Source organism: Phoenix dactylifera, chromosome 6 (assembly GCF_009389715.1).
Source record: "Phoenix dactylifera cultivar Barhee BC4 chromosome 6, palm_55x_up_171113_PBpolish2nd_filt_p, whole genome shotgun sequence".
NCBI lineage: Eukaryota > Viridiplantae > Streptophyta > Magnoliopsida > Arecales > Arecaceae > Phoenix > Phoenix dactylifera.
This window is the reverse complement of record NC_052397.1, coordinates 3,109,541-3,133,786: the sequence shown is the minus strand read 5'-3', so window position 1 is coordinate 3,133,786 and position 24,246 is coordinate 3,109,541. Positions and strand designations below refer to the sequence as shown.

At 36.7% G+C, this 24,246-nt stretch overlaps 4 protein-coding genes, 1 long non-coding RNA gene and 1 other non-coding gene across 6 annotated transcripts; 2 read left to right on the top strand and 4 right to left on the bottom strand.

The window, feature by feature from the left end:
- Positions 1 to 268: 268 nt before the first annotated feature.
- LOC103712998 (metal tolerance protein 4-like) lies at positions 269 to 6,345 on the bottom strand. Its single transcript, XM_008799744.4, has 7 exons — positions 5,974 to 6,345; positions 4,550 to 4,722; positions 4,218 to 4,416; positions 3,454 to 3,632; positions 3,188 to 3,338; positions 2,483 to 2,616; positions 269 to 836 (listed from the first exon to the last, which is right to left on the bottom strand). The coding sequence occupies exons 1-7, from the start codon at positions 6,182 to 6,184 to the stop codon at positions 657 to 659; spliced, it is 1,227 nt and encodes a 408-aa protein (XP_008797966.1). The 5' UTR covers positions 6,185 to 6,345; the 3' UTR covers positions 269 to 656.
- Positions 6,346 to 10,788: 4,443 nt separating this feature from the next.
- On the top strand, positions 10,789 to 13,776 carry LOC103713703 (probable protein kinase At2g41970). Its single transcript, XM_008800716.4, has 7 exons — positions 10,789 to 10,986; positions 11,832 to 12,085; positions 12,194 to 12,320; positions 12,400 to 12,673; positions 12,964 to 13,096; positions 13,172 to 13,258; positions 13,484 to 13,776. Exons 1-7 carry the CDS (start codon positions 10,902 to 10,904, stop codon positions 13,601 to 13,603), a joined length of 1,080 nt encoding a protein of 359 aa, XP_008798938.1. The 5' UTR covers positions 10,789 to 10,901; the 3' UTR covers positions 13,604 to 13,776.
- LOC113463138 lies at positions 12,250 to 14,736 on the bottom strand. The gene is made up of 2 exons (XR_003386877.2): positions 14,543 to 14,736; positions 12,250 to 12,717 (listed from the first exon to the last, which is right to left on the bottom strand). It is a non-coding gene; the product is annotated as an uncharacterized LOC113463138 (long non-coding RNA).
- On the bottom strand, positions 14,402 to 14,483 carry TRNAS-GCU. Its single transcript has one exon. It is a non-coding gene; the product is annotated as a tRNA-Ser (tRNA).
- A 412-nt stretch (positions 14,737 to 15,148) lies between the features above and the next one.
- Positions 15,149 to 15,799, top strand: LOC103713005. The gene has a single exon (XM_008799755.4). The coding sequence runs from the start codon at positions 15,198 to 15,200 to the stop codon at positions 15,471 to 15,473; it is 276 nt and encodes a 91-aa protein (XP_008797977.1). The 5' UTR covers positions 15,149 to 15,197; the 3' UTR covers positions 15,474 to 15,799.
- A 215-nt stretch (positions 15,800 to 16,014) lies between these two features.
- On the bottom strand, positions 16,015 to 21,839 carry LOC103713013 (serine/threonine-protein kinase GRIK2-like). The gene is made up of 12 exons (XM_008799770.4): positions 21,733 to 21,839; positions 21,281 to 21,641; positions 20,914 to 20,988; positions 20,757 to 20,801; positions 20,114 to 20,188; positions 18,779 to 18,866; positions 18,535 to 18,659; positions 17,536 to 17,631; positions 17,074 to 17,140; positions 16,855 to 16,970; positions 16,694 to 16,772; positions 16,015 to 16,418 (listed from the first exon to the last, which is right to left on the bottom strand). Exons 2-12 carry the CDS (start codon positions 21,533 to 21,535, stop codon positions 16,270 to 16,272), a joined length of 1,170 nt encoding a protein of 389 aa, XP_008797992.1. The 5' UTR covers positions 21,536 to 21,641; positions 21,733 to 21,839; the 3' UTR covers positions 16,015 to 16,269.
- Positions 21,840 to 24,246: the final 2,407 nt, after the last annotated feature.

Here is a 24,246-nt window from a genome sequence, read left to right as displayed (position 1 = left end):
ATAATTCCTAATTTTTAATGGAATTTGGTGCAAATGCTAGTTCAAGGTTTATTTGTTGGTTTACAGTAAACTTGGAAACACTAAATTACATGGCAAACAGGTCCTGTGTATGGTATATCATTGCAATCCGTAGTATGCTTCTAAAATGTTGTATTGGCTTGGTGGTAAGCATGGGGAGACGTATGGGACAAGAAACCGGATCTATAGTTTATACGGGTCTATAACAGAGGTCATTCTCGTCTGAAATAGTTACCTAAAGGAATTAGAATTAGATGCAGAACAATTGAGAATTGTGGGCTCTATATTTCAAAACTCAAAAGAGATCTGTCAGTCCTCAGAGGACGTTTAATCTCAGTACAAATCAAACATGGTTATCATTAAAACCTTCCGACTTACGACATACAATATTGAAGATCAGATGACGTAGTCTTTATACGCATGTTCTCATTCCGAAAACTTCTAGTCTTGCTTAACCTTTTAGAATAACACACTACAACCAAGCTGGTGAAATTAATTAGCATTGGCTTCAAACAGCTGAAATTTGATTAATGAAGAACCTTTCACGTACGCGCACCTTCATCTCTGGTTAATGGGTTGGACGTCCCACTATGATGTGTAGAATTAAAAGACAGCTAAAAATAAGCAATGCTTGGAGCTCAAGGCTGTCTGCTGGGCAGCTTGACAAGAATAGAATGCTCTGGCTTGTGGCTGCATTCAAAATCAAGATGCACAAATGCCCGTTCGACTTCTGGAAGTTCCTCAATCTTTATCTGTAGCGATTCTCCTATGCAATGTGCTTCTTTCAAAGGCAAATCTTCTGGAAGTTCAATGTCAACCTATCCCAGCATGTAGAGCTCAAACAAGTTAGATTAGAATGCAACAACTATAATATCACAAAATTCTATTAAGAAGAGCAAGAATGTTATGCTGCTGGGGTGCTCGGCTCTTTGACATGCTACTCAACATTTTCATTCCCTAAGATCAGTTGTAAAGACATATCTGCACTGCATGCAAAATGAACAACCACAAAAGATTTCTGAACTGGACCCCCAAACATGTCATAAATATGGTTATATCAATTGTAGGAATATACGATCTATGGACAAGATTTGAAATCGCCATATATATTTTTGTAATATGTAAGTTCGAAAGATATAGGCCTGTAGGTAGCGTATCTTTTATTGCTTCTCTCCTAAAACATAGTTACAGAGGAAGAAAATTGAGAGGGACTGCAATCTGTTCTAGATATAGATAGCCTCATGTGAAGCATCGGTTTAATATAGTAGATAGAATACATGTTATATGAATTCAACAAACACCTGTTCTTTTATAACCTCTTTTCTTAATACGCACAAATGTTACCCCCAACAACACTAACATATGCTTTTTCGAAATCAAGAAAACCATGTATAAAATCTTACTCCTCTTTAAAGTAGCTACCAATAGCACAAGCAATGACTAGCCTCATAGTGACTTCAATAAGCACAAAGCCAAATGGTTCTTGGTCTATGTTTATGATTTGTGTTCATGTTCTCTCTCCTGCAACTTTATCTGCGAATTGTTTCAGCAATAGGTTGGGTAATTTCATCTAACATTTCTTTTAAAAAAATGGTACAAGTGATTTGGCATTCCAGTTAGAAACAATATTTTATCGTATGAGCTACTTAACTAAATTAGCCATGGTTTTTCATATTTTATATGCCAAAATGGTTATTCTAGTGAAGTTTCTTATTCATAACTACGCCATTTAATAAGATAGAAACAACATAAAAAACCAGTAAAAAAACAGCAATAAACTAGTTTTTTGAATCACAATAGCATAGTTACACTCCTAGTATAGCAATTGTATTTCTATGTTTTGAATGATGAAACATAAATAGGTTTGTAAATAATCTGTCTCTTAAAATTCTTCAGTTAGATTTAGTATTTGGGTTTCAATGATAGAAAAGACTGTTATATGGCATCAAAAATACACTAACATTGCAATGAGTAAACTTCTAGCAAAGAAACTATGAAGACCAAAAAGACAACATTTATGTTCTTGCTTTCAGGAAGGATCACTAGAAACTCTCAGATTGCTTCATTAGTTGCGTTGAATATACAATGAATTAAAACGAAGCCAACATTTCAGTGGTCTATCTTGTTTGATATTTACTTCACTGATTGCCTGTTGCCCAAATATGTTATTTAGATATATCCAATGATGATATTGTAGCATTTACTACAGGGAAATAAAGCTTAGACTGAGAGTTTAGAAGCTAGTATAATATGCGAGTTTAACTTTAGAATATGCAAATATCAAAAATATATTTTTGATTTATTCTAAGTTTTGTCTTCCAATATCACCAAATTTCTGCTAACAATTGATAGAAGTGAGATAAAACAAATAAAATACACATTTTACCATCTTTATACCAAAAACATATCCTGTTTGCATATTCATCTATTTGAGACCTTACGAGAACAACAACTATTGACTAACCTCCACAAAGTAGAGGACTCCGAAAGTATAAGCTCGAACTGTGTCAACACGTTTAATTTGAGGATCATGCCTTAGAACAAGATACGTCAATTTCTGCAACACCTCTGGAGGAGCTGATTGACCAACCAGTGAAACTGCATGAAGTAGTACAGCACAATATGTTTGAATTATGCATGATTGGAGATATAACAAACATATGAGAAAGGGAAGAATTAAGTTCACGTGCAGATATTAAATAGATGGCGACTTGCCATAATAAAAAGTTTCCGATATACTAATTGTTCAATAACCAGGAGCTGTCACAATTTTATTGTTGATTCCCTGCTAGCAATAAACATAGTATCTCTTTGACATGTTTTTATTCTTTCTTCTAAAGTTTGTGCACTGAACACATGCATACCATACAATTTCAGGTCAAGTTCTTGAAAGAAACTTTCTTTATAAATTTTAAGAATTATTCTTTACATGATTCAACAAACTTCCTATTGATTGGCTAATGTAATAATCTTCATCATGGACTAAATCATAGAGAAAGTACATTTCCAAATAAAAGGGCAAGGTATAATAGGACTACTATTTGACAACATCATGATGTTTTAAAACTTCAAGAAAATATCTTAGAGCAAAAAGCTTGAATATAAAGGTAGTTGATAGTCCATAAAAGTCATGTTAGAATAACCAGAAGATCAAGTTACGAAAAGAAACCTGCATTTTCCCAAACAGTACCAGACCAATTTAAAATTGTATAAATTGCAAGGACAATTGCCCCAGTAGGGTCCATCCACCAATAAAAGTTATCGCCAAGAACAGCAGCAGCCAAGCCCAGAATATTGGTTACAACATCAAAATAGTGGTCCTGGATAATACCAATGATATTTAGCCATTTAAAACGGAACGAATGTAGTTGATGTCAAAGAAATCAAAATAAAAATGTCACAGCAACTTAAATCAGTGAGTGTCATTGGCAAAACCTGAGCATAGGCCCGGACTATCTTGTTCCCTGAGGTTCTGCAATAAAGCCAGAGAGCTAGTTTTACCACAGTGGCAGACAGCATGATTGAGTAGAGCCACACAAGTTGCGCACGGGACATTTTCTCAGGTGCTTCATTTTCTATCAAGCGTTCAAGGGCTTGAACTAGAACTTGAAATCCTGGAAACATGAGAAAAATAGCATTACTGTTTAGATTATAACATTTTTGGGAGAACCATTAATAACATATAAATCATGAAGCGCTAACCATTTCTGTGCTTATTTAAAGGGTATTACAATATTATTTTTTATAGACAAAATTATTAAAGTGCTGGAGCTTAGGGTTCTCACATGGCATGGTGCAGATATAATAGGCCTTCACTTGCCAAGTCACATAAAACCACTCTTAAACGTGAATGACCTAAGAAACATAGAATGCAGTACAAACTTTATTCATAAATGATAGCCTTGTTCCACCTATATTGGGTTTCTATCTTATCCTTGTTTTCAAAGTTTATTATTGTCTCTCAACCATAAAAAGCTTTTTTACATCCCGTAAGTCTTCTATGGCTAGTTATGGGTTCCGAAGTTTAAAGCTTGTTTACATCCCATAAGACTTCTATGGCTAGTTATGGGTCTGATACTTATAACTAGTCCTACATATGAGAAACTAAATTCCAGTAATCCCTTTTGTGGTGTCATGCTGAATATGTAATCCATCCAACTAGAATAGTACAAAGGCCACGTAAGAAGAAAAAAATATACCTAATGTAGCCATGACGGCAGCAAATATAATGATGCCTACTGGCTGCACGCGCAACTTGCCAATTGGGTATTTGTAAATATTTATATGCTTCATTGATAGATGAGTAAACCAAAGAATTCCACCGGCCATAAGATCCAACAGGGAATCAAGTGTTGAAGCAGCAATAGCAATGGATCCACTTCTTATAGTAGCATAAATCTGCATTTCGTTGTAAATATTGAAGTCATTAGATGAAACAACAAATACAGTTGCAAAATAATAAACTCGAAACATCATGCCATAAATCAAATCTTAATAGCTTAATGAAAAAAAAACAGGAGAACTACATTACCTTTAGTGCCAACAGAGCAATATTTGCATAATTTGATATTCTCATTGCAGATTCACTTTGGGCTTGCTCCTGAAGATCTTGATCGCTGTTGTATTCATTGGGAATATTTATAGTCTCAACTTCCTCAAAAGATCTAAGTGTAGCAAACTGTTTTTCATAGTATTCTCTCTCTCCTGAAAGAAATAACAAAGAAGAGGCATCTCAATTGACAGTCGGGTGAAAAAGTGAGAAACAACATCAACTTTTGAGCCTAAATGGTGATCAAAAGATAAAGCAATTTTGAAAAACAAAAGCAACGCTGCAATACTGAATTACAGGTAGAAATGAGCTTATAGTTGGGAAAAGAATCACAAATCTTAGGCAACTCAGAATAATGTCGAAGCAACTTATTGGACAGAATAGGGAGGAATGGCAGAAGCTTGACAGAAAAAAAAGAAGGAAACCGTTAGAAAAAGATCATATGATTTTGAAACTCAAGATCAACATTACAAACATTACATGAAAGATATAAAAATTCTTCCAATAAACCAAAGACAAATTCTTGCAAGCATTAGACTGTTAATAGCACATCATATAATTCTAAAAACCTACAACTGGTTTCTGAACTTACAGATAAACAGGCAAAGTCAAGAATTCCAGCGGCCAGCAGAAGCTGATTTTCTCCAAAAAAAAAAAGTTTTTTTTATAGATAATCTGGATTTTTATGACAATCAATAGATGGACAAGATGATGTTTCAGGACAATATCTCCATTCCATTCTTATGAGCATCGTCCTCCTCTGTTCTACCTGCCTTTCCCCTTAGTTCTTCCTTCCATTTAGCTCATCTCTACTCTCCATTTCTGCCGTTAATATCTTCTGATTTTCAACAAAAGCCGGGTGACTCTGTTTTAGCCTCCCTTATCATAAAAAAATACTATATGATTTTGAAAGTAAGATGGGAAACTCAAACCATTTTCTCTATTTTCTTTTTTTTTTAAATACTGAAACGTAGGCGGTCCCCGACAAAATTGGACTATTTGCTTTCAGAAAACCTGTTCAATTCAAACACCCAAAGACCACCAGAAGAGCAAAGAAAGAGCAATTTTGAGATGCTTCTTGAATTCCCACACAGCAAATCCAAAACTGTAAATCAAATTTCAGATGGAGAAATAAGAAAAGCAACCATGAAACTTCACTCCCACAAACATTAATAGAAGCACATTTTATAACTCGCTAAGACTGCATTAAACAAAACACAAATAGACCAAATGAAAAAAAAAAAAACTGAAGCTTTGAGCTAATTAGAGCAGGAGCAACTATAAATCATTATAAAAGAAGTGAAATTTCAAGAAAACACCAAACACATGTTCCAAAATTGACCTAAAAGTCGAAAACTTTGATCCACTCTTGTAGAAATCTAAAGACATTTATCTTTGGCACTAACCATCCCTCAAGCCTTTCATCCGGGAGACATCGATTTGGAAGGGATTCTCCGGGTCGACCCCCTGCTTCACCTTCTCCGGCAACCTCGCCATGAACACCCCTCGCATTGAGTTTACATTATTTCTCCGTCCCCGGTTCTCTGCCGCCCCCCCGCCGCCGGCGGCCACCCAGCCCTCCAACAACGGCGCCCTCTCTTCCGCCCCTTCTTCCATCCTCTCTTTCTCTCTCTCTGGCCCTAAGAAATTTTCCGAGCCGAAGAAGGCTCCAAAGATTTCATTCTTACAGGGGAGGAAAATTCCAAAGAAGAGAAGGATAAGAGTAAGAGGAGAGAGAAAGAGGAAACCTACTGCATGGAGGCGCGCTTCTTATGTTCTTTCCCCCTCCTTTTTGTTATGGTTACGTCGACCTGCCCCCTGTTTTTTTATATGCAAGATTTTCTCCCTTTTCCCTTCTATATTTGATATTTATCCTTCCTTATTAGGTTTCTTTTTGGTGGGAATGCTTCTTTATGTTTTAGGTATGAGTGGAATATTTTTTTATTAGTTGACTGGTCGAATTAGCAACCTAACGTTCTTTATTTATTAATATCATTTTCTTCTATAATTAGATGTTCTAGTTTTTCATTATTTAAGTTGGTCAATCACCTAATATTCACCTACCATTATATGTTTCGATTTCTATAACCAATATTATTATACATAAGTTTTTGAATATTTTATTATTGATCATAATATGTTAAATGATATCATTGGTTGGTGCATCATAGATTTATCTTACATATTTGTTTAGCATCGAAGACTTTTTATAAAACTATAAAACATCAAAATCGACTATCAAATCCAATAATCGTCCAAATGGATGGAGATTGATGATTGATTAACTTGATGATTATTGGAAGAAAATATTAAGAAAGTAATTAGAGTTGGCATAATAAATTTAGAGCTAAATATTATGGAAGAAATAATATAAAACTATATATTTATTTAAAATAAATATGAGAAAGATGATATCTACAAAACATGATGAGCATCGAACAATGAAACCATCGTTAATTTATTGTTTATACAAATTAGACATGGTTATGAATAAATTAGAAAATTTGAGAATCATAAAAAATCTGATTAATTGACTCTTCGATTATTATTCATAAAGTTATTCCAAGTCAATATATAACTTGAGGATAATAATTTTCCTATTTGGTGATTGACTGTTTCACCAATTTTTTGGGTCTTCTGGCTGGGTAAGAAGATCAGCATGGGTATGAATAAGAAAAGGCTCGAGTGGAAGTATCAATAATCCCACGCCATAATAAGAGTTTGAAAGGTGAGGCCTATCCGGCCATCTGGGCGTCGCGCCAAAATACTAGTGTAAGCTAACGGTCGGATCGGTCGACGGGGCGGAAGCGAGATTTCCTCCTGTGCGTCTTCCTTCCCACTTTCTGACCGGACTCTAAGGGAGAGGTCCAGAGACACGTGGTGCAGTGCGGCCCACCTTGTTTGTTTCCTTCAGGAGGCACCGAGAACATTGAGTGATAGTGTGAGAATTCGTACAGACATGAGTTTAGTTTTATATTAGTTATTCATCAGGTAGATTTTGGATATTTATGTAAAATTAAAAATTTCAAATAATAATATCTTTTGGATAGTCATTTTGGATAGAGTCCTGAGTTGTTACAAATAAATTTCGTTTATGATAAATGTTCCCAAGCTGCTTCTTCCTTCCCTAAAAATTGAATGAATGTGTGACAGCAATTGTTACGAGAAAAAAGTGGATGATTGACGACATCTCATCCTTGCATATGCCAGAATTTATAAAACAGCATGTATTATGGTTATTTCTGGTTTGAGCCAAAGTGGAACATCATCTTAGCAAAAGGTAGGCCAAGACCTGGTTCTCATCTCATCCAAGATATCACTTAATCTCTCTCTCTCTCTCTCTCTCTCTCTTTCTCCCCCTATATATATAGAGAGAGGGAAAGTAAATTTAATTAAAAACATAGTGAGAGGAAATCAATCCCGAGACTGGAAATAATAATAATAACACATGGGCAATTAGAGTTTTGGATATTACTAATTGTAGTTGTTTTTTCAACTAGGATGAGCAAAAAGTGTGCAATTCAATACTATTGTTAGTGTGTCTGGTATAATATGAATCTTAGTTTATTGTATGATAGTAGCTACCATGTGGAAAGATATCAGCAAGTTCAATATATATAAATGCATAAGTTATATCTTGGATTGAGCCTATCCCATATCTGGCCTAGTCCGCTCGATAAATAGATCTATATATATACACTTCCCATTCCACAGGTTTTTTTTTTTTTTTTGGTCAAAAAATGGTTTTTTATTTCATATAACTCTAACGTCAGTGCAATTTGCCAGATTAAGTAAAAGTAAATATAACAATGGGTGTGAAATACAAGTTAAACTTGTCTAGACAATTTCTCCAAAATGTCAGATGATATAAAAAACGACTCAGTCGACTGAGTTATGTTTCCGCTGCCGTTGGGTGGCCGCTGGAAAACAAAGCCTAACCTTCTCTCGAAAAACTGAGGTTGGGTCCAACAAGCACTTGCAGCAGAGAAGGCCCACAGACAAGCATCGGGCAAGCTCCTACTTACTCAGTAAAGCTGGCCTCTTTTCACCAGTGCCGACACAGTGCACACGTAGGTAAAGAAAACAAAATTTCAGTAGGGGTCGGTGTCTTTTTGCGGCCTAAACTCCTCTATTTGTCGTGGAAAATTACTTATTTATGTCTGAGACGAGGGAGAGGGATATATATAGGCCTACCTATCTTGATAAGACCCCCATAAAGGAGGGACCTAAAGGTTTCATACTACTGGGCCAAAAGGCAGAACTTCTGAATGTAATCGTACGCAGTATATATCATTTCATTTCATCGATCCTTGTATATATATATATTTTCATCGCTACGCAGAGTTACTGTATTTTCCACTGTGGGCACCTGATCATCCCACCAATCATTAAGCATGGGAACTCGAGCAGGGATGATGGTCATGCAATGAAGTATTTTTAATATATAATTAACAGATAGCTTATTTAAGGTCTATAAGGTTTTTTTTTTTTTTTTTAAAGTAAATGGGCCACTGAGCAAATGGTGACCCATTGTCCACGAGCCAACCCAAATCAACTCATTTACGTTCTATTTGGTCACATGTAAATGAAATCGGATCTGATCATGAAAAATTGTGGTCCACATTCAGTACTTATTTCGGATGGTCACTGTGTTGTACATGCAGATGAAACATTGTTATCCTTACCAGCAACTGAATTCCCTTGGAAGGCAAATATTTTGGATAGGGTTGTTAGTCCTGAAAACAAAAAATTCAATATTTTCGAGTTAGGTCTAAAACTATGAGCCCAAATTAGGGCTGGCCATACTTAACTATCTAGTCTGTTTAACTTGATTCGATATGGCCAATTATCTGTTTAATAAAGGTTGGGTTTAGATTGATAAATTTTTAATCCGCCGATACCTAAGAAAAAAAAAGGGGAACTTTTTACATGAATACCCTTCTAAAATTCAAATTTGCATGAATACCCTGTTATAATTTATATGTATTTTTGTATTCTTATACAATACTGTTTTTGCACAAATGCCCTTAATATAATAATTCTTCTAACACCGTTAATAAAAATTATATTTATTTTAATTAAAAATAAAATAGGATTTTGAAATTACTTTTTTTGTCTTCCATCGTGATTGCCTTATAAATATTTTTTCTTTACACATCTACTCATTAAAAGTATTTTAGTTATTTTATTTTGAAACTGTTAATTTTTTAACGACGTTAGATGACATGGGTACATATGCAAGACAAGGATAAAAAAATAACAGAATAGCAAAACAAGTGTTTTAGGAGTGTATACATACAAATATCAATATGGAAGAATATTCATGCAAAATTTGATTTTTATGAGGGTATCGATGTAAAAAAAATCCTCAAAAAAATTAATGAGATATATCACCCATGCCCTCCAACTTGCGCCCACTCTCGCACCCTATTGTAGTACTCACACAGAGCTCCCGTGTCAGTGGTGGTGAAAAATTTTGGTGTGGGTTATGAATATAAAGCAGCTAGGATTTACCGAAATATAAAACAGCTGGGCGACGTGGGACGTGCATGCACGTCCGATGGCATGCCTCCATGCTAAGGTGGCGGTCGGTTAGCGGTCGAAAGCCGCTTCGAAACCAAAAAAGCCCGATTTTCCCGCGAAACGCGCGACGCCACCCCTCGCCTCTCTTCCTCCCTCTCTCTCTAACCAATTCCTCCTCCTCCACCACCTTCCCTTGCCAACTCTCCTCCCGTTTAAACTTCTTTTCTCTCCTTTTCTTTCTTTTACATTTCCTTTCCTCTTTAGGCGGGGTGGAGGTCTTTGATATTAGATTCCAATTGTCATTTCTTTTAAATTCCTCCTCAAGTTTTGGTTTCATAATTTTGTTTTGGAGCCTTGGTTCAATATTGAATCGCTCTGCTAATTGATCCTTGGTGAGTTTTGCATTCCCTTTCTCTATAGGCTGATGATTGTTAGAAGAATCTTGTTATGGCAATATGGTTGGCTGCACCTACACTGCATTGTTAAATTCTTGGGATCTCAATGATTCATACCTTAGAGACCTTTCTTCTCCTTTTAGGTTTCATTGAATTTTTGGGTGTTAATAAATAATTAACGTTAGGTGATAATTGGTTGGCTTGACAAGTGGGTATCTCTTAGAGGCTTGTATTGCATTGGAAACTATATAAAGAAGGGATGGATTCGATACTAAGTTCTTGTTATGTTTGCAGGATTGATCCCTCTTTCATCAATATGGGAATTGGTTTTTTTTAAGTTGCTCTGGCGATCAATTTTTAAGTGATCTTGCGAAGGTGTTCATATTGTGGATTTTTGAGTGCAGACAACTTTGGACATGTTCTGCTGTGGAGGTGCCGAGGAAGAGAGCTTTGGTCCACCGGCTAGCCAACATGCTGCGCCACCAAACCGCTATGTTCCAGGTAAAATCCCTCCTTTGCATATCGGCTCATCTACTGCTTTCGAGAGCAAACTGTTTAGAACCAAATCAGCTGTTCATCATAATTGAGATCGAGCTTGTTTTCCTTTATAAGCACAAAGATTTGATGGAAGCTATGATAACTTGGCGGCTCTAATGATGGTAATATAGATATCTAGGTGCAAGCAACTAATGCTTGTCTTTTGAAAGATCTTTTATTTCATATGGAATGATGCTTCGGGGTTTCTTGAAAAGGGAGTGAAGAGGTTGTTCTCAACATAGCGGCATCATTGAGATACAGAGCCATCTAATAACTTTCTAAGTATCAAATATGTAATGTTGGTTCTTGATTGCTGAAGGTATAATCATGATAGGAATGCATCAGGCCGCCGCTATGTGACCGTTTGGGACATGCTTTTGAACCCTTTAGAGACTCTTGGAATTTCCTGATAAATATGAGCCACAAGGCTACTGATGTTGTTCAGACATTCTTGCATTAACCGATCCAACTTGGAAATACTGAAGAGAGCTCTGTTTGTATACTTAATTTGCTCATGAAACTCAAATGTGGAAGTAGCCACAGTTGTTAGCTGAACAGGTGCTGCATGCTAAATGGTTATCCATTTGTTATAATACTGATGGGTGCCCAATGTTTGTTACAAACATGATATGCATGCTTCCAGATTAATTATCAACCCAATGCATGCATTTAGCCACTATGAAACATGCTAGATTTATGAGGATTCTCAACTTATATGGATTGAATTGGTAATTGAATCGATTCGTACTGTAGGTGTTTGCAAATTTTAGATAATGACTTACAGGCATCATTGCTGACTGATTATTTAGGTCATGATAGAGATCCAAGAGGTCCGAATCCTGCCAGAAATGGCGCCCCACAAAAAGCTTTGCCAATCGAGATACCTGCAATACCGTTGGCCGAACTGAATCGACTAACCTCTAATTTTGGCCAGAAGGCTTTGATTGGGGAAGGTTCCTATGGTAAGGTTTTTCATGCAATTCTGAGTACAGGAGAGCCTGCTGCCATAAAGAAGCTCGATCCTAGTGTCTCGAGCGATCCCGATTCAGATTTCACTGCTCAGGTAATTCTTGCATAGCAGAAACTGTTCCATTATCCTCGTCGCAAGTGCATGGTTTGGCACTAACTTCACCTCAATCTGATTATCTCCTTCTTATCATGGTTGATGCAGTTATCCATGGTTTCAAGACTTAAACATGAGTATTTCGTTCAGCTGCTGGGCTACTGTTTAGACGCAAACAATCGGATATTAGTATATCAGTTTGCAACCAATGGGTCTTTACATGACGTTTTACATGGTAGTGGATTTATATCCTATCAACAGGTTGCGCGATTTTATCGATCAAGGTTAACATTAGGGAAAATTTTCTGGCACAGGGAGGAAAGGAGTGCAAGGTGCTGAACCTGGACCTGTCCTGAGCTGGAATCAAAGAGTGAAGATTGCCTATGGTGCAGCAAGAGGTCTTGAGTATCTTCACGAAAAAGTCCATCCATCAATTGTTCATCGGGATGTCAGATCCAGCAATGTTCTTCTTTTCGACGATTATGAATCCAAAATTGCTGACTTCAATCTCACCAACCAGTCTCCTGACACAGCAGCTCGTCTACATTCGACTCGAGTTCTAGGAACTTTCGGCTATCATGCTCCAGAGTAAGCTTAGCTTTCAGTACTCCCTCCTTCCCCACTTTTCTTTGCTATCGATGGAAACAGTAAAAATTGGTGAAAATTTAGCAAATTGGAACAAGTTCAGACTAACATTCCCAGACCTTCATAATATATAATAATGAAACAGAGAAACTTCTTATTCAAAGTTCGATCAGATGCAGGGCCTCCAATATAGACTTTGTGTAGCTTTCACTCATAAACTAAACTCATACAATAATAAACTGTGGATGATGATAAAGAATTTCTTCTATATTTCTTATATGGCTAAAGTGCAGGTATGCAATGACAGGACAATTGACACAGAAAAGTGATGTTTATAGCTTTGGAGTCGTTCTTTTAGAGCTTCTAACAGGAAGAAAGCCTGTAGACCATACAATGCCAAAAGGACAACAGAGCCTTGTTACTTGGGTAGGTTCCACTCTCCACAGTGTTATCATCACTATAGTTATTTCTTCTTTGCTCTTGAATTATGTGATGATGCAGGCAACTCCAAGGTTGAGCGAAGACAAAGTGAAACAGTGTGTGGATCCTAAGCTAAACAATGATTATCCACCAAAAGCTGTTGCAAAGGTATCTGATTGTTCTCCTTTCTACTTGTGGATTGAAGTGTAATCTACTTACTACCTGTGGATGCAATCTATATGTATCAAAACAAATGCAAGGCTCTCTATATCTTAAGAGGAAGATTTTTTTTTCCTCCCTCTTAGTTTTATCCACTTTGGGGATTTGCAATCCTCGAGTATCTAACATGTTCCATGGATACATACATCATCTGTGTGTGTTTGTGATGTTCAGATGGCAGCAGTTGCAGCACTATGTGTTCAGTATGAAGCCGACTTCCGGCCGAATATGACGATCGTTGTGAAGGCTCTGCAGCCTCTCCTCAACAAACCGGGGGGAGACAACCATAACTGACCTCATAGAGCTGTTGTTCCTTCCCAATTATTATTGGTCATTACACCATCCTGATTCGGTTCTCTGTGTATCAAGCAAATTTTGTGGATAAAAACCGATAATATGCCCTAGTATATCAATGTATCACACAAGTAATTAATTAAATAAAGTAATACTATTTCTTCTTGGATGAAGCAAATTTTTGGTGATGTTGGTTTATTGCTGATTGAATGTAGACCAAACCTTGTATCAAAAACAATATGGCAAGGGCATCGATTTGCGAATTTTATGTGGTTCTTGTAATCGATCCAAACGCATGCAGCTTCGCTTGCATCTTACTTAAAAATAAGATGATTATTGACTCAAGCATGATCTTGTTGGTGTTTTACTATTTGAATGATGTTCCAAAAAGCCTAATCCATCAATTGAGCCTTAGAGGCCAAGTTCCGTTCATTTTTCTAATCCAATGAACAATTTATGGCATTACCACCAAGGTGGTAGCACGGTTGGAATGGGGCTAAGATTCTACCGGAGTGGCTCAGGTTCAAAACGTGCGGGCGTCGATTAAATGCGGGGACTGGATGCCCCCCCCGCATAGTTTACTCGGTGGAGTCGCCATTTGGTTCGCCGGTACTGGCCCCCCCCCCCCCCCCCTCCTTAAGCAAAAAAAAAAAAAAAGGAAAAACAATTTATTTTATTTGCACATTTAGAGAGATCAAAGTCGCTATTCCAGCTATGTTAAAAAAAAAAAAGGGGTTAAGATATTATATTTAAGAGGAAATATGAAAATAAAATAAAAAAAAAAAAGCCAAGGAAATCCGTCGCCTGAGAGATTCGAACTCTCGCGGGGAAACCCCATGTACTTAGCAGGCACACGCCTTAACCACTCGGCCAAAGCGACGAGGCGTTTAGCTTCTTTCCTAGTATAGTTTCTAGATGTTAAAAGAAAGTAGAGCTTACTTCCCTCTCCGCCTCCACCGGAAACTCCTTTGGACCTCGATTCCGCCCTCTCCCCGGCCACCGACTCCTACGACTCCGTCCTCTCCGCCCTTCCCACCGGAATCTGTGCTAAAAGAAACATTTCTTGTGATGAAAAAACCGTCGGTTACACCCAAGAAGACGAAATTTATCTCCAGGTCGCGTGAACGGTTCTTTTTCCGGTGCCGTGCACGCTTAAACGTTGGAAGCCTCGTCTGATATTAAACCGAGCCGCGTCTGATCCTATCGTCCGCATCCGGGAATTTTTCAAACCACTCGATTTTTGCTCTTCCCATTATTCCATTATTATTTATTATTAATTGTTATGTTCCATTACGTGGCCAATAAAAGATTGCTTACACCACAAGAATAAATTGATAAACAAATATATCGAATATTTGAGCTAAGCAAGCACAAAACAAAATTTGTCGTGATGGTTTCAGGCGATGGTCGTTGTAAAGTTTTATAACGTCACTGCCATAATCACAACCTGCCAATGTTTAGACTTTCACCGTGGTCAAGATAATTACTGCTGACGTGGCATTCCAATGGACGACTTGGTGAGAGCTATATAACACCTCGGATGGTCATCTCGTCACAACAAATTCCCAGATCCTAAGTTTCCATTCCGGCAACCATGTTCGGCCTAGATGGGTTGTTTTCCCAGCCAAGCGACCTTCTGTTGAAGGTGGCCATGTTTGTGTTGATCCAGGCTCTGGTTTATCTCATACTATCCAAGTCATCAAACATCTTCTCAACTACTAAGATGCGATCTCTTAGCTTCCGGACGGTCCGATCGGTGAGCATCCGGCGCATGTTGGCTGCTCTCTCCGACCTACCTCCCGGCGGCGAGCCCTCACCATCATCTTCGCTGTCTCCTGCCAGCAATCGATCGTCCGATCGAGAAGATTAACGCATACTGGATGGCATGGCCATGTCCATCATCAGTTTGGAAGGCTTTGATTTTTACAGCTGAGGATCGTTTGATCTTGATATAGGTTATGTAGATGGTGCACCACATTTGTTGGTGATATATTAGGTATGGGGGAGATTTTGTTAATTTGATGTATTGAAATTGGTGGTGCTGTAACTATTGATTGATTCCTAGGTTGTAGCTGTTGTCTCTTTGATCATGGATATTTTTCTTCCTTAGTTGATTATCAGGGGATGATGGGCAGATTTCATATAACTTTGATATGAACATTGAAAATTTTGATAAATATTTTTTCCCCCATACTATCTCTATTTGTTTAAGACATACAGATACCAATGAAAGCAATATTTATATCTATGATATCTACGTATTCTTAAACAGAAATAGGTCTGGTGCAACCAATTAGATCTAGGCATGGTCATCCCAGAGTTTGATTCAGGCTACAAATTCAATGGCCTGGTCAGAATTTGAGCCAAGCTGGGGCTGAGTAAAAGTTACCTGCATGCAACTAATAAACAGATAGAACATCACGAATACCATGATTTTGTAGATGAAATGTTTCTCTCTCTCTACAAAGGTTAAGATGTACTAAATCTAATGTAAATTTCATGGTGTAGAACAAGTAAGGCAGCCATCATCTTGTTTTCCTCTCGTTGGACAGGAAGGTTGAGGGACACCATTGATATCATCACACTCCCCAACAATAAGGGCTTCATAGAGGCCAGCTACAAGCATTTACGTCAACAAATTGTAATAAATTATCTATGAATAGGTTTCAAGTGCAATCAGATTTTTCTCCTGTAGGACATTCCTTTTGAAAGGTACTAAGTTTGCATCTGCATGATGTCAAGGGAATTGGTCCGCAGTCCCTAACCACCCAGGGATGCGCAGCTACAGACTCTAATGTCATCCTCTGCTTTGGATCTGCCAAGGAATTCAGAACCGTTCCAGTCAAACTCTAATGGATAAATAAGACAAGTGCATGGCCAGCCACATAACCGCACAATACTAAAGAAGCAGTTGAAAAAGTAAATGACCCCATCAAAATGGAAACACCGCAAAGAGTTTTTAGCTCATTCTGCAGTGTGTTCATTCGTGTGGAGCAAAGTTCCTAAAGATTTGAGGACTTCTGGTCCTTGGATGTTAAAAGATCAGGGCCATAAAACTAAGTATAACATGGTCGACGACACAAAACTGACCTTTACAAAGAAGTCCTTGTAGTAAATCCTTAAGATCTGGATCAACTTCCCCAGGGAGATACAATGGACTACTGAGTATCTGAAATGAGAAAGAGTACACCCGCAATGAAAAAATATGGTAAAAGAGATGCAATACCAAAGGAGCCTTAAGAAGTAACTACCTTGTCATAAGTATCTTGCAGACAGTCCCCGACAAATGGACAATATCCAAGTACCATACAGTATAATGTAACACCAACAGCCCATATATCAGCAGTTTTACCATGGTAAGTACTGCCTGCTTAGAAAACATTCCAAACTTTAAGATATGTATGACCTGAGAGAAACCCCACGTGTCTTAAATTTATCTAATTTTTGAAAGTGAAGGATGGATGTCTTACCCAGACAACATTCAGGTGCAGTAAAAACAGGGGTTCCAGGTGACCTCCAAAGCTCATCGTTGCCATCCTACAAAAAACACAGAAGTCAATAAGGCTAATTGCATACTATCGGCACCACTGATCGAGATGGACTGAATATTCAATCTGATCTTGGACATTCAAAAGACATAAAAGCTGCATGGAGAAATTTAAAAGAGCAAAGATCAATCATTAGGAGAAATTATATCTAATGGCAAAAGGCTTGACAATGACACCTGTCCTTGCAAACACACTCGTTCTAAACTTGTTTTCCCACAAGGTCATCAGCCTCAACTGGGCTCATTTAAGATAGAAGACATACCCACACAAAGTAAAGCCACCAAAAAGCAAACAAATTCAGAGTAGTCTCAACTGTCAAGAAAAAAACTTAGGCTTCAAGTATATATAAATAACTAAAATAAAAAAAAATGAGGTCCAAATTACCTCGAAAGCATGGCTAACACTGAAATCACCAATTTTTACTGTTCCACTACTTGTTAGCAAAATATTTTCAGGCTTGATATCCCCATGCACAATACCCTGTGAACAGAAAACATAAATATATTTTCACCACCAAATCGCAGTATCTGACATGCCATTTTGTATTTAAGTCTGTACAGCAAAACTGACTTTTATCAAGAAAGTTCCTTCATATGTATGAGCCTGAGAATTTTTTTCTCTACTTTATCTTCATATGATTTTCACAGATGTGTACTTTTTATAATTCCTGATATACCTTAAATGATTACGTGCCAGTTGGCTCAACGTCACAGTCTACTCAACAAAACATGACTATAGATCATGCTTGTCACAGTGTAACCTGCCAAAATTCCATACTCAAGCAAACAATATCTGCACTGGAAAACAATAGTGCTTCACAATAGCACCAAAATTAATGTTACAATTTCTCCTCTATTACACTGTTTCTTGTCTTCTCTTTTCTTGCAACCAACTGATTCACAATCTGTTATTATCCTTATCATCCAGATTCTTGACTCCATGAAGATCATCTACACCCCACTCATTGCATCTAAAAGCTCTAAAGATATAACATTAGCCTCAATTAAGGATAATATGATTTTCTGCCAGCTATATAACTAGTACCATATGAGACAATGGTCATGCTAGCTCTAAACTTAGCTTCCACTTTCTTTCAGTCTTAAGAATCAGTGATGCTGTAACTTAAAAAATCAGGTTGCTTATTAACCAGTAATGTCAAATAAGCTTTGGGGGAAAAATTAGCTTCTTGAGGCGATAAATAAGTATTTCATTCTGAAGCCATTAAGGAATGATAGCTATTTGAATTATTCAAAATACTGCACTAGCTATGTGATTAAAACGGTCAGATGAAATATTGTGGTGTACAAATAAAAGGGAGCTGCATGCCCCAAATTCACAAGATACTTGTACCTAAAGAAAATAAAAAAGCAAAAGAAAACTTACATGAGCATGTAGATACATAAGCCCAGAAACTATGTCTCTCAAATATCTCCTAGAGGTATTCTCCCCCAACCCATCACATGTTCCAGATGCATTGCAAATTGACTTGCCTTCCACATACTCTAGAACTACATGACAAACAAGCTAACGTAATGAAATAATAATTCATAAGTACATATCCTTATAAAAAGGACATTCAAATATGGCCAGAATATAAAAATTTGCAGAAAATGTATCATCAAGATACCTATATAAAATTGATCCGAGTCTGGGTCATCAATCACCTCAATAAGATTGATTATATTTGGATGTTCTAATATCTTCATGATTGAAACCTGGAAAAGGATAAAAAGAAAACAAAATAACAACTTTAAAGCCTTTATACATCAGAATGTGCAGAATAAAACTCATATACAAGTGATTGCACCATAAAGTAGAATAGCTAGAGAATATTTTAGCAAATAAGACTAACAATATGCATAAACAAAACAGCTGTTCCAACAAGCTATGCTGAATATGTTCCAAAGTTTATAATAGTTTCTAGAAGCATTACTACATTTCATCTCATTAGTGTTTCTAAATAGGATGGTCTACAAAATGCATACCAACATTTAGCATATAACCTAATAATCAAATCTGTCAATAAATGGAAAATACCCTCAAAAAAGCATAGACCGTCTTAGCATTTTTATAGTGTCATCTAAGTCATTATTCCTGGTTTCTGGCTCTGATACTTGTTTAAATTTCCTGATGGTGTAATGTCACATCAAAATATACAATATGAACTAAGGAGCTTCCAGATAAGTAACAGTAAGTGGGATCTTTCTTTAAAATTATCAGGGATCAGAGGTATGAGATATTTTGGGTTCTATTTTGGAAAACAAAGTTGAAAGCTAAACAAGGAGTGATGTGGAAAATAAGGCCAGCAATCCCACTAACCCCAACTTTCCCATCCCACTAATTTAAACTACTTACTCAACCAAGGAAGTCTAATAGTTTTACGTTACCTCTCAACACTGACCCATGTCCCTTCTTCTCCCATAGAAGCTAAGTAGATGCACCGCTCCATTTCCATGCATCCCTCTCTCTCTCTAAAAAATGCTTTTTATTTTCCTTAAAATTGTTTTATTTTTTTTATTGTTTCTTTTTGGTTTTCATGGTCCCTTTGGGTCTTGCAAGGTGTTATGTTCTTGATTGGTTTGGATATTGCTTTATTAGATACAATATTTCACTCATAATCTTTGGTAGTAAATTAGTCATATTAATATTAATATCACCCATTATTTTAGGAAAGCTGTACTGCCAATGACATGTACAAGGGAGAATAACAACTTACATAGGCAATATAAACTTTCCAACGGGCATGGGAGTTAGAAATAACATCTTGCTGATTCACACTAGTTATGGATGTTAGCTACTGATATTTATGAAGCCCGGCCCCGTCATTATAGCATGAACCTTACAACTTTGGACTTAGGTAAAGCACATGATAGCATTGTACTTAAAAACAGAAAAGAGCACAGAGAAATTCAATACTTTCAGCATCTAGAAGCAATTAAGATAAAAGGGAAAAAGTAACTACCTCCCTACGGGCATCTGCCAAAGCTGTTTCAAAAGGAGTGACTCTCACTCTTGATAGCCGAGACTTGTAAAATGCCTGTGCAGGAAAGCAAACCAAAACATTATAAAGGATAAAGAAATTATTTCTTTTATCTTCTTGTTGATCAAACTCTTAGATCATGATTAATGATATGAATTTTCATTTGAAGCTGCTATTATTGACTTTGCCAACAGTTGTTAGGTCAGCTGGTTGGCATCTCTTTCCTGAGGTGTTGCCCTGGGGATGTCAGGGCTCAAACCCTGAAGGTGGCATATTACCACGGTATTGCTTGCTTGCGCGCATGTGCACACAAGAGAGAGAGAGAGATGGGGGAGGGAGCGAGAGAAAAGGGGGAGGGAGGGAGAGAGTATTTCGGGGCAAATAATAGTGGGCAAATTAAGATTTCTTTACAACATCAAAGAAAAAGCAAGACAAAATTGTGAGCTTACAGCATGAAAAAGACTCCTTATACTATAACTCTTCTCGAGTACATATAATAAATACATAAAAATATTAAAAAGCATTAGCAATGAACGTTAATAACTTTACCCATGAAATGCATATAAAAAATTTCCAATTGAAAGAAAAAAATTATACATGTTGCGATAAAAAATAAAATACATACCTTGACTGCATATTGTTTTCCATCGATACTGCTTCGGTACAAAACCTACCAAATCATATGAAAGATCTAAGTATCCTTTTAATGTTCAAACCAAAAAGTTTCCTGATGATCATCTGAATATTCATACCACTCCACAGATCAAATAATAAATTCATACCACTTTGCCATAGCTCCCACGACCTATAGTACACTCTCGAACATATTCATTTATCATTTTCCGACCACAAGCAGTCTGCACATATACATCGAACAAAACAATCAATATATTGGTTTTGCATGCATCCTAAAAGTAAAGTATCCCAAGCTATCATACAACTGAAATATGATACACCGAAATGGGATGAGTACTAATTGTAATTCTGAAACCACTGTAGGCAAAAATAAATTATCAAACTCTTCCATGCCTGTAGACTAAACTCAAATCCTAGAATTTCTCAACAATCACATTGTAACAATAAGTTCAAACATACGAGACAATCTTTAAAAAAAAAAAAAAATTTAACCATCAGAGTTATATTTCATACCGCACCCCTTGTGATATGGGTGGTTTCCTTCGCAGGGCTTTCTCTACAAATCACCCGATTCTTTCCCGGAAGAAGAGGATCAAACTTTCTATATCCCTCACAAGAATATCCATACGAGCCATCGAAATCCTCATTTAGAAAGCGTTCCTGATCGAACCGGTCGTCGAGATCAATCTCCTTGTCAGGCTTCCCAAGAAACCCAAGGCAGCCGCAGCAATCCATTCCCCGACTAGAATTGGAAAACAACCAGGACATTGCAAGAAATCCAACCAATTTCAAGGAATTACCGACAAAAATCCGCCCGGAGAAATCCAAAATAGGTTGCGGTAGATGGAATATTCTCGTAGAAAACTCCGTCTTACTGCGCAGAAGAGAAATTAGGGATTTCAGAAAACCCTAGAAAGAGACGATTTTTAATTGGAGAAATCCATCCTGGGGTTTGGGGGGCGTACCTCGGAGGGGTGGTTTTATTCTTAAATGAGTCGTTTAGGGCAAGTTCACATCGAAGTCTTTTTCTCCCCCTCTCCCTCTCTTTCCTTTTTTGAACCGTCCCTGTAGATTCCGTAGAATAATCGGCAGTTGGCCTGAACCGCTTTATAACTGTTTGTAGTTGTAACCATTACGCCTGTACCTTCTCCGCCACCGGCAGCTGCGGTTAAAAAAATATTTTTTACAGCGATGTTAGTTATAATAATTAATATTATTATCATCATTATTATACTAATAAAAGCTGCAAAATATCAAGACATATCCATCCTAACAGGTTTCTGAAAGCAAAATTTTTCTGCACAAAAAAAAAAAAGGTTGACGACTTTTTGAATAAAAAATATGGATGGTGTTAAAAAATGAGCCATCATCTTCACAACCATCGCTCTTGAAGGGCAGTGAACCATACCTCATGTGGAAGAATTAAAAGATTTCTAGTTATAAGGTTCCAAAAAGGATAAGATGGTTTGAGAAGGATATGGATTTTGAGAAATACTAAATGTAATTTTCAATTATGATGTATCTTTCTCCTAATTGGATCAAATAGAAATATTGATACAACTATACAACTTAATTTTGTCCATATAGCTTGTACTAGTACTTGCACTTGATTGAGCCCAGTAACCTTCATGACATGGCTGACTACATCATCCTGACTTTTGCTTGGCATTGAGGATTAGGATTCCTCCTCAAGAACTATTGAAATTTGAAGCAAAGTAGATTTCAGGCTTCCTGATGGGAACCCCACAGTGTTATGTTGCTGTCATTGGTTGACTCTTCTAATGATGAATGGGGTTCACAAAAATCAAACTTGTGCCCTAACATGATTTATTAGACCTATATATTTGGATTGGAAAAAAAATTGTGGGTTTATTTTTGGACCCATACCCAACCTAGGAGCCTATGGGTCTAAATAGAATTCTGATAAGAGTCTTGTATTTGTGAGTCTTAATGATAGGCCTAATTGAAAATAATGCATTTCTAATAAAACTAGTCAGTTCAAATCATGATTCTGTTTTATCAGATTATGCCGTTATATTTTCAAATCTAATGCCATCTATGATATAGGAATTCGCAAGCACGACAAAAACCTGTTAAAGTTCATTTTTGTTATTTTTTTACATAAAATCAACAATTTGGACATCCATTTATTTTTGAATTTTCATTTCAAGCACTCACAATTAATCTATATGACTTGTTATAAAATTTTGAACTTCAAGACTAATAAATAGTAATTTGTCATTTACGAACATATAATTAATTTTTCTTAGTATTTTTGGATATAAAGTGAAGTTCACAAATATTACGAGTATTTATATGAAACCCATAACCAGGGACTTATAAATAGTTAAAATGTTCGTTTGAGAGCTTATAACTTATAAGTAGTTTAGTAAAGCTAGTAGTTTTTGTTGACTTGATATGAAGATGGTTAAAAGGTTCGATGAGGTTCTACAAAAAATAAAAAAGGGTTCCATGAAGGACAAACAAATAGCTTTTTCTCGTTTTTGGTTGTTCTTGAAAATCTAGCTATTTATTTATTTATTTTATAAAAAAATTAATCAATTTGAAAAATTTATAATTAATTAAAACACTCTCTCCTTTTCTAAGGAAAATTTTTATTTGTCTTCTTGTAGATTTTTCTACAACCAAACTTAACATAAAAGTGAAGTCCGTCTAATTTTTTGACCTTGTATAGAACTTCCAACTTCAAAATCTATCTACAGAAAAAGGAAGAAAAACTTGAGCACCTGTAAGTAATTAAGGACTTAATGAACGATCTACAAGTCGTTTTCCCAATAAACTCAGAAGTCCAAACAGAACGAAGTTGGTAGCTTGCGACTTAGGGACTTATAAGTAGCTAAAAACTCCACATAACGAACAACCAGAGCTTGCAGGCTAGGGGAGAAATAGGTGAGGAGTCGTTTCTCCAGTATGGAGCCTATTTTTCAGTGCGAGCCACATGAAAACTTAACTTTTTCTGCTTTCCATGATGATTTGTAGTAGGAGGCAAGAGTCCTCAATTACTGAGGAAAGAACAGAAAAAGCTGGTCCAAAATGGGAAAAGTTCCTTGTTGATGTCTAGCCACAGATGAGATGGGTTGCGGATTGAGTATCTCATCCTCATACTCCAACATTTTTCTGGCATGGCACGTAAATTGAATCAGATTCTTCCATCTGACATTGGGCTCAGGTTTCGATAATTTTTATGCCCATCTGGTTAGCATAGAGCTATTCATAGTTTTGATGTCCTTGATCCCCCAACCTCCTCCTTGCTTTTCTTCACATGCATTCGACCATTTCGCAAGGCATTGAAATCCACTAATTTATCACTCCCTTTCCATAAGAATAATTTTCACAGTTTTTCCATCCTTTTAACCATCTAAGCAGGTAAAGAGCACTATTATTAAGTAGGTTGGCAAGGTAGAAAGGATAGCATTTACCATCTCCCAATGAGCAAAACTTCCCTTTTCCAAGATGCC